Here is a 16,878-nt window from a genome sequence, read left to right as displayed (position 1 = left end):
CTTAGTGCTTTGCCACTTCAGTTTTAGTCACTGTAGTGCTTCAAAATTATCATACTTATCTCATTTAAAAACGGATTTAAAACTTCCTTAATTTAATCTGGCCTTCCTCTCTCCCATTTATGCAGATTAATGACGTTATTTTAGGTATAGTATATCCTGATTTGATAAATAAATTCCTATGGCACCATGTTTAATTGGCAAAAAGACAATAAGCAAAGTCATTTTTATGAACGAACTAAATAGGGAAATGTGCTTTAAATAGAAAGTAAACCCACGTAGATTTCTTATATATTGTGTATAATGCACTAAAGCTTTTCCATTTCATAGAGAATTTCATAAGGGAATTTAACACAGACAATAGTGGTATCATTAATAATAGCTGATTGTGAAGGCTTTTGTATTATACATGTTTGCAAAAAAAGTGCTCATTGGAAAATTCTTTTATACCTTCACTGGAAATGACCATTAGTGATTATTGAACCCATAAAATCTTTAGATTCAGATTATAGGTTTTTACCTTTAAAAGCTAAAGGAAAAAATATGCATAAAAAGGTCAATAAATTTCAAACCTTCACTCTGAATTTATACAATACCATGCATTTGTGCCACACTGCTTTATCTTAGGTTGTTGCAATTAGAATATGAGTTACTCTTTTTAAATATACAGAGTACCTTAATTTGGGTTATTTCAATAAATAGCAACTTATTTTTGGTAGTAAAATAAATTTTTAAAGTTAGTTTTTACATGGAAAGACATGCCTGTCAGCTTTTAAACATCTGTATGTATATAATATAATTTTCTTCTCTATATAAAAGTAGGGATATTTTTAGGTATTTATTTACTCCCCTAAAATTGATTTGTCTCTCTTTGACCCTTCAGAAAAAAGTGAGATCTGTCCCTTGCAATGCTAGTTTTTGCTGATTTACTCATCTGTGAATACGGTGCACTGCCATTTATCCCAGATAATTGAATGTTTGTATTTGTAAGAATTTAAAATTTTTTTTATCACTTTTCCTTTCATTTTGTGAAAAAGAGATGAGTTGGCTCATTGGTTTCCCTGATTACTTCATGCCTCCTGCCCTCAGGGCATTAGTGACAGATTATCAGTAATGTGCCTGAGAATTTCGAACTTGTCCGTTTTACATCATAGCTGAAATTACCCAATAAGTAAGTCATTTGGTGTTAAAATTAATTTTAGGTAATACCGTTTTATGTATCTGCATTATAAATGTGTTTATGCCGCCTGAAATTCTTGAGGTGTGAAAAGATGAAAAGCATGACCATGTCAGTCCTGAATAATCATGTCATGTCAGCATCAGAGATTAGGGCGTGCAGACATTGAGTTGCGGAGTCTCTGGTTGAGTTGACCCACCCAGGCTTAATTGCCAAGAATTGGGTGCAAAGGAAAACTGAATTCAGCATTCATTAGAGAAATGAGTCCTCCGCCTGAGCATTGGTTTATTGTAAATCTGTGAGAACTGTCTTTATACAATGCTGAGATATGGACCAAGAGCCTAAACTGCTCATCAAAGTCTTTATTTTCACGTTGAATTAGTTGAAGACCATGATTCTAAACACTAGTGATAAATTATCTTCTATTTTGCTTCCCTGACTTCCAAAATAAAAAACTTGGAAAAGTGACCAGGATCCTTTGTGGAACAAAGTGAAAAATGAATTGCCTGATTGTCACTTTCTTACTATTTCAATTAAAAAAAGAGAGAGACATGACTTTCCGTACTTTTTTAAAGTTACTCTGAATTTTTCATGTCCCTATAAATGTAATTCCATTGTGCCATTCTTGTATTCATTTGGGATTACAGTAGTTTTTAATTACAACTTTCTTTATAACGTTTAATGACTAAACTTTTTACACGTGTATATGTTTCCTTTTCAACATGAAAAAACTATATATGATTTTAAGCTTGTCTCTGAATGAGTATTACTATAAAATATTGATTTATTCTTTCATGTTTCGTTAACTTATTTCCTAAAGTTTTAATTGGTCTACAATGCTATCGGTTACTCTCTCCGTTCTTTCAGTTGCACCGCTGTGTTTTCTGTACCACGAGCCTTCCAAACTGTACCAGATATTCCGTGAGATGTATGTGCGGTTTTTCTTCAGACTCCATTCCATCTCTTCTCACCCCTCTGTAAGTTCATAAACATTGGATCAAATTGGACTTAATCTGTTCTCTTTCCTTAAGAAAAAGTCTCTTACTCAGTTACATTATAAAGGAACAAGTTTTAATTTGTGGTTTTGAGCAACATATTTCTATAGAAGAAGTCAAAAGAAAAAGAAATTGATATTTAAATACTTTGGGTGATAATGAAGGAGGAGAAAAGCCTTTATCAATTGCACTTAAATGATCTTTTTATACGTTAACAGAGAAAAACATATAAACCTGTCTGAATTATGCACTCGGACAAGCGTGCCCTCCGTTGCACGCTGGCGTGCCGCCTGCGCTCTGGAGAAGACTGCAGGGCGCGTGGGTCGTCCTGGCTCCGGCAGGCGCCCAGCAGATAAACGGATGCTGTTTTTATTATTGTTGTTGCCCTGATTATCATCATCATCTCTTCTTAGTTAGTGAAAAATCAACCATTTATTGGTCACTTATTTTCCAATTTCACATTTGACTAGTTTGGCCAGTTCCCATACTGATATTTTCTTTGTGTTTATTCAGTAGATACCTCTGTTGACCTCAAAGTCGAAGAGGAGCATATTGGGAGTTGAACATTTTTATCTGCTTTATTTGGCCAGTCCTTTATCAGATCTTTTTTTCCACCAATGAGGCTGAGTAAGAGCAGCATTTATTTTACACTGTTCTCACCTTTGGGCCTGCTCAGGTCTATTAGTGGGTAATCTGACTGACGCTCCAGAAGAAACACTCAGTTAGGGTGTGCCGGGGCTACCAGATTTCCCTAAAGGGAAGACTCTGTCCTGCTGTTAAACTAAATCGCTGTCCTGTGTGCCCCAGCGTAACTTGTGTGTTCTAGTCCCCTGCCTGTCCCCAGCTTCGCGCTCAGACATTGCTGGTGAGAGCCAGCAAGTAACAGAGACCCAGAGCGTCTCCGATGAGCAAATGAGGCTCCACCAGTGATTACCTTGGGTTTCTTCCCTCTGAGACAACTCGAGTTAGTGCTTATCTTACGTTAATTTTTAGTCTAGAGTAATCAGAAATATACTAATAATTCTATTTTCTAATAACTTCATTTTTAGTGTTAGGTTTCTTACTCTCATATTCTGTACCAATTTATGCTTCAGGGTTAAAACAAAAAAAAACTTTTTTTTTTAAACTGGCTGCCCGTTACACACACACAGTGATTCCCTGTGCAGAGCACGAAGCTTGACCCTGGACATTCTATCTCTGACCCCATGCTGACCCTGAGGTGTCCTGTAGCAGAGAATTGGGCCGGACCAGCCCTGCCTCCGCCCTTACTCTGTTCAGTGGAATAAAGACTTACAGGCAGTCATCTCCCTTTCTGGCCTGCAGCCAGACTGAACGGTTTGGAAGCATGACAGCCTTTTTGCTCTAGAAACTCACAAAGAGGATTAAAACTTCCTTACAAAGATCAACCCTGAGGAATGCTGCTACAAGAAAGACTTTATTCAGAGTTGTCAAGTAATAAGCACACTTGAAAGCCCATCTGCTTGGATCAGTTACTTCTTGTCCTCTACGAATAATGCCCTTACAAAAGGGGATCTCAGTAATATATTTATATATACATTTCAGACATTATATATGTATGTGTATATATATATGTATATGTATCTTTTTACTAAGTAATCAAACATTCTTCTTCGAGAACTTCCTGATGCAAATTTCAAGCAGTCAGTAGTCAGTCTTCCCCTGGGGATGGATTTCAAAGGAAGAGTGAAAAAAGCAGGAAATATTTTCCTTGGTGGGTGAGGCAGCTAGAAAGGAAAGGACGTGTGGAGGGATCAAGTAATGGGTGTGACTATAGTACCAGGGAAATACCTGGAAACTGGAATGCATCCAGAAAAAACTAGTTTGCTGGACCTACAAGATAATACCAGGCTTCCAAAGTAGCAGGTTTTCTATCAATGATGTTTTTCCTTGGACTCTGAATATTATACACCAGCTTATATAGGCAACGTATTGTGTTAAAAGGGCGCCTCCTTCGCCCATCTGTAATAGTAAGTCTCTATAAATAGGGAAAAATTTCTTTTTAAACACAGTATTAGAGATCATTAGTGCATTTCCTATTTTTGACTCTTAGTATACAAATATTTATGTTAATAATCTTTTCCTCATTCCATTTGAATCATTTATTGGCAGAGTTCATTTTCAAATACCAAAATATGTTTTTATTTTGTGTTTTATTATTATATCCAGGGTATTGTGTCCCTCTGTTTGCTGTTTGAAACTCTTCTTCAAACTTACCTCCCTCAGCTCTTTTACCACCTACGAGAAATTGGGGCTCAACCGTGAGTACCTTTCTCTCCTAATTGAAAAATAGATTGTTTGACATCAGAAGGTTCTCTTACATCATTGTAAAGCATTTTAAAGATACAGTAGTTCTGCAGAGAAATTAAATGAACAGTTTCTCCAATGAAACAGTAATTATCAGGTAGTAAAGGATAGCTCTACATTGTGCCAAAATTCTTGGAAGAATTCCAAAATCCTGATAAATTTTTATTTGCTGGGGTTTTTGTGCCTGGTACAAGAATCACCAAAATGAACTTATTTCTATTTATAATGAGAGGTGTTGCCCAAAACTGAGGCAAAAATTCATGGATATAAATACAACCCAAGAAATGTGATAATAATAAAATTCAGTCGGTTTAGGCTAAATTTATCAGAGAACAACTTATGAAAGCTATATAAGTTAAAGTTTGCTGTCTCTTCTTAAAGGAAACAGGTCAATTACCTAGCAGTGAGTGTACCCTGATTTTTCATTCCGGAAGTATAAAGATTTGTTCATCTACCTCAATGTTAGTTATCAGTGAATATGTAGGTATCTCTGGACTTCCATATTATTGGTTCTCTTCTCTTTTTCTGAAATAACAATGTCTAAGGCAACAGAAATTTCTGAATGATTTATTAATATTTTGTTTCTGTCTCCCCCTCTGTGCAAACAGTTTCCATCGTTGGGAGGATATATTTGAAAGGAGCATTAACTCTGAGACGACAAAAGTAGTTAATGGGAAATACAACAGTTTAGTATTTGTCTTCCTCTTACTTGAATCCACACCAAATAGATGGGTGGATGGATGGATGGGTGGATGGATATGTTTAAGAGACAGACCAGGATTTAAATTGTGTCTACTAAACTGTATAATCCTGATGAAGTTATTTAATTTAATTCATCTAAGTCTCATTTTCTTTCTTTAAGTCAAGAGAATTCAATTTCTTGATTTAAACCAAGAGAATTCTTACCTCATGAAGTTATTTCAATAGTGAAGGGTTTTATACATATTCTTTCTGTACCGCACCGTTGAATTTCAGACATCTTAGACCTTGGAAATGCCATTTATAAAACAACATCTCATATCATCCACTGATAATACTGAGCTTATACTCTTCCTTTGTAGCCATTAAAAAGACAAGATTCTGTTAATGTTTAAGATTATAAAACAAGAATGTGCCAGAAATATTTTACATTGCACACAGGTCTTTTTTTCTTAAACTTGTAGTAAATTGACCTTTGTTTTACTCTTTTGGGACGAATATTTGGATATAATGAGGCTTTACCATGATGAAGACATTTGGTTGACTGGTAGAAACTAAAATCTTAATTATTTTCTAGCCTAGTTATATACTTTAATCATTAAAAGGAACTTATTTTAATGGCTTATGATAAACATTAAAATTCTTATGCAGAAAACAGCATTAAAATTAATTATCAAGCTAGAAATAAATTTTTAAAAGGCTTTTATGAATTGAAGGTTTATAAATTAGAATTTAATTTTTCAGTAGATATAGGACTATTCAAATTATCCATTTCTTCTTGAGTAACCTTTGGTATTTTGTTCATTGTATAAGCTCTCATATTTATGGACATAAAGCTATTTATAATATTCCCTAATTATTCTTAATTAGCCTTTTAATATCTATAGAATCACAGTGACAATACCTCTTTCATTCTCAAGATTGATATTTGTATCTTCTCTTTTTTCTTGATTGACTGACTAGAGGTTTATTAATTTTATTCTTCTTTGAAAGAGCCATGTTTTAGTTTCTTTGGTTTTCTCTATTGTTTTTCTGACTTCAAATTCATTGATTTATGCTCTTATATTTATTATTTCCTTTCTTATGTTTGCTTTAGGTTTAGTTTGCTCTTATCTTCTTGTTTAAGGTTAAAGGTCATTAGTTTGAGACCTTTCTTCCTTTTTTTAATGTTTATTTATTTTTGAGAAAGAGAGAGACAGAGCATAAGTAAGGAAGGGGCAGAGAGAGGGGGAGACACAGAATCTGAAGCAGGCTCCAGGGCTCTGAGCTGTCAGCACGGAATGCGGGGCTCAAACTTATGATCTGTGAGATCATGACCTGAGCCGAAGTTGGAAGCTTAACTGACTGAGCCACCCAGGTGCCCCTCTTCTTTTCTAATATAAGCAATACTATTATAAATTGCCTTCAAAGCACCACATTACCTCCACATAACAAATTTTGACTTGTGTTTTCATTTTCATTCAATTCAAAATGTTTCTTAATTTCTTTTGTCACTTCTCTTTGACCATGGATTTTATAGAAGCATGTTGTTTAATATCTAAACATTTGTTTAATTTCTAAATATTCTAAATATCTCTGTTATTGATTTCCATTTTAATTCTGTTGCAGTTAGACAACATGCTTCATAAGATTTCAATTTTTTAGAATGTGTTGAAGTTTGTTATATGGCCCAGAATATGATCTGTCTTGGTCAATATTACAAGTACACTTGAAAAGAATTCATATTCTGCTATTGTTCAGCAGAATATTCTATAGATGGCAACAAAGTCAAGTGCTTGGTAATGTTCAAGCCTTCTATAAACTTATTAATTTTCTGTCTACTTTTTCTATTACTTTTTGAGAAAGAATGTTAGTCTCCAATTATGCTTGTAAATATGTCTGTTTCTTCCTTCATTGGCATACATACGTTGACCTGATGTACTAGAAGCTCTGGTTTAGGAGAACTGATCCCTATATCGTTATTTAATGTCTTTATTCCTGGTAATAAGTCTACTCCATTTGATAGAGCTAACTCAGCTTCCTTTCAGTTACAACTTGTGTGCTATGTTCCTTCTGTCCTCTTGCTTTTAACACACTGGTTACCTACGGCTTTATATTTTAAGTGGCTTTCTTGTCAAAAGTGTAGTTGGGTCTTCCGTGTGTCAGTTTTTCTTTTTAATTGGTGTTAATTCCATTCACATTTAATAATTGATATTATTGGATTATAGTAATATCAGTTGATATCATCTGCTATCCTGGTAGACCTTTTTCATTTGTCTTTTTTTACTCTTTTTTTCCTCTTTTCCTGCCTGCTTTTGAATTTGAGTAATTTTTATTCCATTTTATCACTACTGTGGGATTGTTATTTATACCTTTTTTTAAACATTTTTTCTCATAGATGTCTGTGTTAGTTCAGTCTGCTGTAACAAGTGACCATAAGCCGTGTGGCTTATAAATAACAGAAGCTTATTTCCCACAGTTCTGAAAACAAAGTCCTAGATAAGGTGACAGCATGGTTGAGTTCCAGTGAGGACCCTCTGCTAGGCTGCAGACCATGACTTCTTCTGTACCCCACGTGGTAGAGAGCAGAGAAGAGAAACAAGCTCTCTCATGACTCTCAGGAAGGCACCGATCCCAACCAGGAGGGCTTCACCCACATAACTGCCCCTTTTCCCAATTACCACCCTAAGCCTCCGCCTTTTCCTGACACCATCGCATTGTGACGTAGAATTTCAACGTATACATGGGGAGTGGGAATACGCGGACATTCCGCCCATAACGATGCTCTGGGGTTTACAATATACACTTGAATTTTTTTTTGATGTTTATTTATTTTTAAGAGAGAGAGAAAGAGCACAAGCAGGGGTGGGGACAGAGAGAGAAGAGGACAGAGAATCCGAAGTGGGCTCAGGACTGAAAGTGAGTCCTGAAATCCTGATGTGGGGCTCAACTTCACAGATACGAGATCGTGACCTTCGGTTAAGCTGAAGTCAGATGCTTAATCGACTGAGCCACCCAGGAACCCCTACAATATACATTTTTAATTAATCACATTCTACCTTCAAATAAATTCCATTCATGGATGGCTTATTGGTAAATTCTGCCATACATTTTAGGAAAAAAATTTTTTTCTCTAGCCACTATCAAGATCTTTTTTCAGCATTTTGATTATGATGTGTCTGGGCATGGATTTCTGTGCTTGGGGTTTCCTAAGCTTCTTGAATATTTAAGCTTATATCTTTTGCCAAATTTAGGACATTTTCAACCATTATTTCTTCAAATATTTTTTTATGTGCCATATTTATTCTCCTTTTCTTCTAGCATTCCAGTGACAAAAATGTTAAAACTTTTGGTCTTATCCCAAAGGTCCCTGAAACACTATTCATTTTATTTTCAATCATTTTTACTCTGTGTTCAGATTAGACATTTTCTATTGATCTATATTCAAAATCACTGGTTCTTTGTCGTTACTATTTTGCTAATGGGTCTATCCAATGAGCGGGAGGGGGTTTGGTTTTTGTTGTTATTATATTTTTCAGTTTTAAAGTTTTCATTTGGTTCTTAGGAAAACTCATGAACCGTGCATTAATAAGGGAAAATTTTACCATCTACAAACTATACCTCAATGAACTTTATTTCTAAGAAACTAATTCTGAGCTGTAAACAGAGGGGCACACAATGTGTGGTGCTGGTGTTCCTGTGTCTTAAAGTGAAAGTAGTTGACCTTGATCATTTACACTTGAAAGTTAAATGACCTTTTTTAATTTAAAATATCTGGTGGCCAAAAGTTAGTTTGGCGTTTATAAGCAGATATTCTAAAATCAGTCAAAAAGTTTAATTTTGCAGTACTACTCCCTATGTGTACTTTGTTATATTAGAATAATAGTTACCTAGTATTGAGGAACTTCTGAAAACTTGGCAGTCTTTTTTGGTCTTAAGAGAATTAAAGCATCAACAGAGGCCACCTTTAGATTCCTTTCTCTTCCTTTAAGAAAGTAGCACAGATATTTATCTACATAATATTGTAACGGCTTCAGGGAAGAGTTTGGCTAGCTCTTCTCAGAGACAGTCAAGTGAGGTTAAGAACAGATAGTGCAGAAATGTGAGGCACTAGTTTATCTCTTCAAGCACCAAAGCTAAAAAGTGCATTTCAGAGATAAATTATTATTGTAACAAAGCCTACTTATAAATGGAGGAATCTCATATCTCTTAGGATTGGGGGGGCAATATCAGTTGAATTTTCTAGTTGATCTTACAGAATTCTAATAATCTCTCCTTTAAAATGAAGGGTTTGAAATCAAAAATCTATTTCTAAGGTCCCTTAGAGCTTTACAACTATTTGCCTTCAAAGACTCCTGCCTATTGTTTTATTTTACTCATCCTCCATAGCCATTTGACTGAAACGTAGGGATATAATTTTTTGAACTGGAAAAGTATACAGCTACCAAATACTCTTTCAGGTATTTTGAATAAAAATTCAAATAACCATGATTCAAATGATTTGAACTGTTAAGGACTGTTTACTATTAAGATCACCTCATTGATAGCTAATTAGTACAGACCCTGAAAAGTGGAACATAGAAGTGGGTTTTCTAAAGGCTGAACTATAACATAGCAGATATACATTTTCCCTCTTAATACGTGAGACCACTAATTTGAAGACCCATGGCTTTTCACCATTGCACTTCTGCAACTTTTAAGAGAGTACTTGAGATTTAAATGCTGAGGTGATTTTTTTTTAGGTTTTTTTTTATGTTTATTTGTTTCTGAGACAGAGAGACAGAATGTGAGTGGGGGAGGGGCAGAGAGGGACACACACAATCTGAAGCAGGCTCCAGGCTCTGAGCTGTCAGCACAGGGTCTGATGCGGGGCTCAAACCCGCAATCGGTGAGATCATGACCTGAGCCACGGTTGGACACGTAACTAAATGAGCCACTGAGGCACCCCTGATTTCTAAGACTAACAAAGAAGTTACCTTAACAATAGAGGTGGTTGGCTCTTCTGATGCTGCCTGTGTGTAAGAAAGAACATTCACTGCTAAAATTTACTTTCTTTTTTCTTTGCCTACAGACTACGCATATCCTTTAAATGGATGGTTCGAGCTTTCTCTGGATATTTAGCTACAGATCAACTCCTGCTTTTGTGGGATAGAATCCTAGGATACAACTCTCTGGAAATTCTTGCTGGTAATAAGTGCTTGTTTGTAAACACATGCTGTTTCTGTAATAAAGGCCCTTTTCTGTCTAGCAGTCCCCATCTGCCATTGCAGTTTGCGTCTGTAGGTATCTGTCATTCATAATTCATAAACGGTTAATAGCTGTATCTGCCTTAGAAGACAAGTACTGCAGTTCTGAGATCTAGATACTTCTATGTAATTTTCCCAACACTAGTGTATCCAAATCTGTCTTCTTGCTCCCAGGAAAGTCCGTTTCTCCTCCCCTACTTTTAGTTTCGCCAGGGCTTTCCGTGTCTCCACGGCTGAGTGGTCCACGCAGCAGAGCATAGGTGTAATTCGGTTCCATTCCTGGCTCCCCGCCTTCGCGCTGTGGCCCTTCTCCACCGCGGCACAGTGTCTGAGCTGACCCGGAGCCTCCCTGCAGCGCTCAAGTCTCAGCTCTTCTGGACTTCCGTTTCCACTGAGTGCAAAACCTTTTCCTTTTTGCTGACAGTCTCTGACTCCTGGAGGTCGAGTTTCCCCTTCTAGGTGTTCTCTTAAGCCAAAGAAGATTTCATCTCTTTTTTTCAGGAAGCCACAGATTTATCTCTTATTTGTAATTATGCAGTTCTTACAATAGATGTACGCACAGGACAGCTGTATGATAATACACAGGGCACAGATTTCTGGTTAATTATATTATTTTATCTTCTACAAAATAGTCTCAGTTATTTTTATCATTGGGATTATTAGGAAATTCAAATAAATAGCACAAGGTTCTCACAACAATGGATGGAGAGCAGAAAAGTTGACAGAGTGCTGGGTCCAACCTTCTCCAGTTGTGTAATAGTGAATAAGTTATTTAACCCGTGTGAGTCTTCATTTCCTTACCTTATATTGATAGCATTATAAGGATCCCTCTCTGGGTAATTGTGAAGTAATGCTTAATCAAAGAAGTCCCTTTTCTTGCAGAAGATTCTTTAGTTGCCCTATTAACATATTCTTGAATGCTGAGAGGTCTAGTAATTTATGTTAATTCAAAAAGCCACATTAGAGTAATAGTAAAGCGTCATGAAGGCAGACATCATCCTTGGTGTAATCAGAGGTGCCACTTACTGATGCTGCTAATAACGCCCCGTGTCCTTTGGTCTCAGTTGGGCTTTGAGCCCACACAGGTAGGAGTTAGGAAAGAAGGGTCTGCCCTCCTCTCTCTTGCTGAACGGCAGTGATGCAGATAATCTAGAGGCAGAGGAATCCTAGAGGTCACCGGGTATGATTTCTTTCCCGTGTTTCTGACCGGCAAGCGAACACTTCAGTGCCGGCTAGTCCTTGTCCGACGAGGTCGCCCATCTCACTTCTGGGTGACGCAGCTTGCGAAAATGCACTCCTGTTAAGGCAGGACTATCGTCATGTTTTTTCTACTCTCACCTTTCCCCAAAGTCTTCTACTTTCCAGGCTAAGAAGCCTTGTTGTCTGTTGCCGTTTCTCAGAAAACAGGATTTTAGACTTTCCAGCAAATAAGTCTCCTCTGGGTGTCTCATAAATTTTGAAGAGTGTTATGTATAGTTTTTTTTTATCATTTAAAATTTTAGAGCATGTTAAAGAAAGGGGCTCAGTATAAGAAAGTACTTTCTAATAATTAGGATTTTTCAAAACTAGAACAGGTTTCTTTAACGTTCACCTGAAGGTTAAGAGGTTTTCTGCTGTGGAAGAAGTGTGGAATTGGAAGACCTTCAAGACCTCTTCCAGTTTAATTTTCTCATTGAGACTTATCACTTATCAGCAAACTTATGTGAAAGGAAATAAATGAATGTTGATTGATACATTTGCTCTAAGCCGGGCATCCTGCTGGAGCTCAGAACGTTAATAAAACCGCTACTGGTGAACAGGTAGAAATGCGCTCCGCACTGTCCCACCCACCGCTTTCCCAGAGCGTTTTTTTTTGGTGTTTTTTTTTTTTTTTTTACAAATCAACAGGAAAGAATTGCAGAGCATATAAAGATGGAACTAGACTCCCTTTCCATGAATTCAGATAAAGAGCCACAGGATGGATAAGTTCACGCAGGTGTACCCAAACTCGTTGTCATTTCCAACACTTTGGGGGATGAATATTCCGGGACCGCCTTTTTTGCCCAAGTCAGTTATTATATACTCTTTAGAAATTTTGAGTAAATATTACTAGTTTAGCAAATATTACTAAAAATTCGCTATTAATTAATGAGGGTCTTTTGAGGGACAGTTTAAAGCAAAGGTGCCTTAATGTTTTTGATAGAGTTGCTTAGAATGAAAGTAATGAGCATAGCTTAAAAGGCCAGAAGTAAATATGAGAGTCTCTATATTTCACATGCAGCATGGTTGCAGTTGAAAATGTCCCAAAGTGGCGAGCTCTTCTCCTTAGCAAACAGGAGTGTCCGCGGAAGGGCTGGGCAAAGCAAACATGAGGCCACACACGGGAGCTTCTGTGATGTGACACCAAGATAAATAAAGCTTATGAGCACATAAGTGTTTTGGATGCCGAGGTCAATTAGTGAACTGATCTTTTTTTCCTCCTCTTATCTACCTTTGGAAAAACAATTTCCCACCATGTAAAACCCTTTCCTGCCACAGCAGAAAGTTTGGCCATCCTGTCAAGCTGTCACCAACTCTGTTAAGTTATACACAAAAAAGGAAGTAGCAGTCACACTCCTTAGCTCTCAAATGTCTCCATTGTCAAAACGATTCCAGATATTAGGAAAACTATAAGGAAATTGCGGGTTGAAAGAAATTATTTTCTTTGATACTCTTATAAACATAGAAACTCAGTGACTTTAAAGTACTTAAGTTTTCTCCTTTTCAGTTAAAAGGTAAAGGTCTTTGTCCCTGATTTCTTATATCCTTTGTTACAAACTAAATAATCCCAACTAATTTGGCTTTTTAAAAATTGCTTTACTGCTACCATCTTTCTTCCCCCAGAATTTTCCTGCCTGACTAGTTATAGTGCTTTTTTGCCAGACTGTCCAAGATCTATTGTGCCCTAGAAAAAACGCCTTTGTTTCCCAGGCTGGGCTGGTTGCTCTGTGTCTCTGTCTGGGGAAAAGAGGTCTGGATGTTGACTTCTACTCGTGGGTCAGAGCCCGGGATCATCACAGCATCAACCTTCAGGCCGTCCCTGGAAAACCATTCTGAAGGCCAGCAGGGAGGATTCCGAGGCAGGCACCCAGATTTTCGTGTCTGGGAGACTCCTCACTACTTTCATTCTCAATAAAGTACATTGGTACTTTCATTACTACTGTCAGGCTCAGTAAAGTCATCACACAGTGAGTGGCTGACGCTCAGGCTCCAGAGCCAGGGTTAAGTTCTCACTCCCCTGCTTTCTACCTGTGTGGCTCTGAACATGTCATCCGAACTCACTGGGCCTCAGTTTCCACCTTCCTATGACGGGGCCAGCAACGGGACTTAACTCTCAGGGTTGGTATGAGAACCATCAGTAGCATTGTTGTTATTCCCATAGTAAAAATGTATTTTTAAAAACTGTATGCTTACATTAGCCATGCCGGAAACTTAGGAGCCAGTCTTTCAAATAGTTTTGAAGATTCCTTGCCATTTATTTCCTAAATTTCAAGGACTTGTTGGGTAGAGAGTAAACTACCACCACTGATGATGAAAGAGAAAAAAGGGGGAGAAGTCAAGGGCCATCTTGAGGCAGTAGCATCTTCTTACCTGGGCACCCACTCCTTACCTGGGTCCTTTCGCTGGTCGTGATGACGCATTCCCGCACGTGGGGCTTGACGGCAGCTGATGTAAGAAGAAAGATTACATGTTAGCATTACGTTCTTTTCATACGTATATGATAAAAACAAAAATCCAAATGTTGCTTTCTACGCCACATACTTTATTGACCTTCAAGGTGTCCTATAACGTTTTTTCAAAGTTTCAAGTTCTTTTTCCTGTAGCCACCGTTGATGTCAATTTCAGGATTGGTCCGCAGCAGCTCTCCCCCCACAGACCTGTCCATTTATGCACTCTGAGAAAGTCCATGCTGAATATAAAAGTGTAACAAATATTATAGAATATTTTTTAAGAAAATGCTTTATTGCCACATTTCTATCAGGACATCTTGATACATATGAAACATGATCTGATAAATTTAAAAAAACAGTCTCCATATAACTTTTCAGAATCCTGTTGCATTAGTAAAAAACACCTGCATCAAATAAGCCTTTATTTATAAGCGATCATTAGACCTTCATGCAATTTATTGTAGTTTAAGTTACAGGCATAAAAGAAACCAATTCTAAAAATGGCTCCTTTAAGACCACTGACTGTTCCTTTTCCCCCAAACCATGGGATTCCGTTTATCTATCCAGCAGACCCTCTGTTCTCCAGAGGAGACCATTTCCATTCATCACAAGACCTAAACGCAGAATGCATGTGTGCCAAGTCATGTAAAGCTCCAGTTCTGAGCGGCTTGTGGGCACAGCAGTAAATCTGTCAGGCTGATGAGTAGGTCAGCAGTTGAAATCGTGTGCATTCTTTTCCAGTCCTGGCAGCTGCTGTGTTTGCTTTCCGAGCAGTGAACCTGATGGAGGTGACATCACTGGCTGCAGCCGAAGTAAGGATAAGTTTCACTCGGATGGGATGGAAATAGTTCCTGAGACCGCGCCAGGCTCGGGCACTTTAGTCTCAGATGCATAGGACACACATTACTCATAGCCTAATTTTTTCACTGGGGTAAAGCCTATAAGTTTCGAGCTAAGTAATATGAAGTATTCAAAGTTCCTTAATTAGTTGAAAACAGTCTTCTTGCGAAGGAGTCGCATACAAGATTATTATGGGAAAGCATTATAACTGTTACAGGAAATAAGATACCCAGTAGTTTTAGTAGAAAGGCTTGGAGCTTAAGTTGCATTTTCTTATTGTTGTTCACATCCACGTATTCTGCTAGAATAAAGAAAATCTAGTCGAGAGAGTGTAAGAGCATGTGTTTGGATGATACAGTAAAGATACACTGGCTTTTTTGGGTCATTTTAAAAAATGAGTTAATTTTTTAACGTTTCTTTTCAACAGTATAATTTATACCTGAAACACAGTTCAATTCAATACTGGCTTGCCATATTACTCTATTTGTCATCTCTCATAGAAATTTAAATTTTACCCTTAAAATAGCTGCCTACATTCTTTGTTTAAGGGAAGAGGATGTTTATGCATCTTGCAACTGAATAAACATTAGTTCCATCTCAAAAATGATTTCCTGAAGCCAGATACTCCTTATACTAGTAGAACGGGACAAAGATTCATAATGTACGTTTATTTATAGAAGCAAGTTGAAATATTAGACCTCTTATAAACTCATGCTACCTTGTATATTTGAAGAAGCCTCGAGGCAAAGGTCCAGGTTATTTTCTACTGCACGTTTTAGCGTTTTGCACATGTTCTCACATTAAGATATTGAGAAAAGCGAAGGGAGGCTGTAGCTTCAGTACAGATTTTTAGGACAAATGTGAAGAACTCAGAGAGTGTGTCAAAGCCAGAATTACACTGCAGCTGTGTTTCTGCTGTGCCTTATTTCGTAGGCTTCCGTGGGCCAGCTAGAATACCGATATTAATCATTCTGTTTGTTTGTTTGTTTGTTTGTTTCAGGCAGTTCTTGCTGACCTTTCTACTTTAAAAGTTATGCCTCTTCTTCAAATTTTTCTGTTTGCTACTGTCACCTGATCGTCCTCAAGGTCACTGACAACACATCGAGTTTTTCATTAGAAAATAATCATGAACTATGCAAACTCTGCATAAAACCAAAATTAAACTTCGCATATAAGCCAACATGGATCATGTTCCCTCTTCAGTTAAACCTAAGTAGCTTTTCACTTTTTGAAACAAAGCTCTGCACACCAAATACTGTACTGCATGCTGCTGGTTTTCAAGAGAGAAGCAATAGACATAACTTAGGCTACACTGAGCAGACGGTATATATAATCCTGACTTGTAAAAGGCATGTAAGGAAATATGCAATAAGAACTAAAGATACTGTAATAAACTTGAAGAGGTAATTGCCTCTGGGACAATTTTCTTATGTCAGTTTGTAAATTTATCTCTAGATAATGTATCACATTGTCTAATAAACTGGTCTTCCCTCAGAGCCAGGGGTGGAGTAGAATGTGGGGAGACTGGAGGAAGGTAATGGAATTCAAATGTACTTTGGTGTTTTTAACACCTTTTGTCTCACCAGAGATCTCGTAGATCCCTTTCCACTTTTTTTCTCCCTTAGAGGTCTCTACTGGGGATGGTCAAATATGGTAGTCTCCATTTGACAATATTTTATTCATCACTTTCCGAAAAAAGAAAATTATGGAGTGATCCCTTCAAACTTCTCAACCTTCCATCTCTTGCTTTGAAGACTTGACCCTGCTGAGGCCTGTTGCCAGATTCTCTCGCTTTGGACGTGTGCAGAGAGGGCACTGGGGATTCGATGGAGGGGATGGAAAATCAAAACGTATCTGCTTTTGCTGAATCTTTGTTTAACAGGATTTACTTCTAGGGCAGATCATCTGAGAAACTAGAAGTAGGTACAATA

At 37.3% G+C, this 16,878-nt stretch overlaps 1 protein-coding gene across 1 annotated transcript in view; it reads left to right on the top strand.

Moving 5' to 3' along the window:
- The window catches only part of TBC1D19 (TBC1 domain family member 19), a 144,738-nt gene extending 128,297 nt beyond the window's left edge, over positions 1-16,441 (top strand). The window contains exons 17-21 of the mRNA XM_029947755.1: positions 2,042-2,151; positions 4,357-4,448; positions 10,244-10,359; positions 14,849-14,919; positions 15,948-16,441. Of these exons, the coding sequence (XP_029803615.1) occupies positions 2,042-2,151; positions 4,357-4,448; positions 10,244-10,359; positions 14,849-14,919; positions 15,948-16,022 (464 nt within the window). The 3' untranslated portion in view covers positions 16,023-16,441. The remainder of the gene's footprint in view (positions 1-2,041; positions 2,152-4,356; positions 4,449-10,243; positions 10,360-14,848; positions 14,920-15,947) is intronic.
- Positions 16,442-16,878: the final 437 nt, after the last annotated feature.

The sequence above is a fragment of the Suricata suricatta genome, chromosome 1 (assembly GCF_006229205.1).
Source record: "Suricata suricatta isolate VVHF042 chromosome 1, meerkat_22Aug2017_6uvM2_HiC, whole genome shotgun sequence".
Classification (NCBI taxonomy): Eukaryota; Metazoa; Chordata; class Mammalia; order Carnivora; family Herpestidae; genus Suricata; species Suricata suricatta.
The sequence above is the reverse complement of the archived record's forward strand: the minus strand, read 5'-3'. Positions and strand labels throughout refer to the sequence as shown.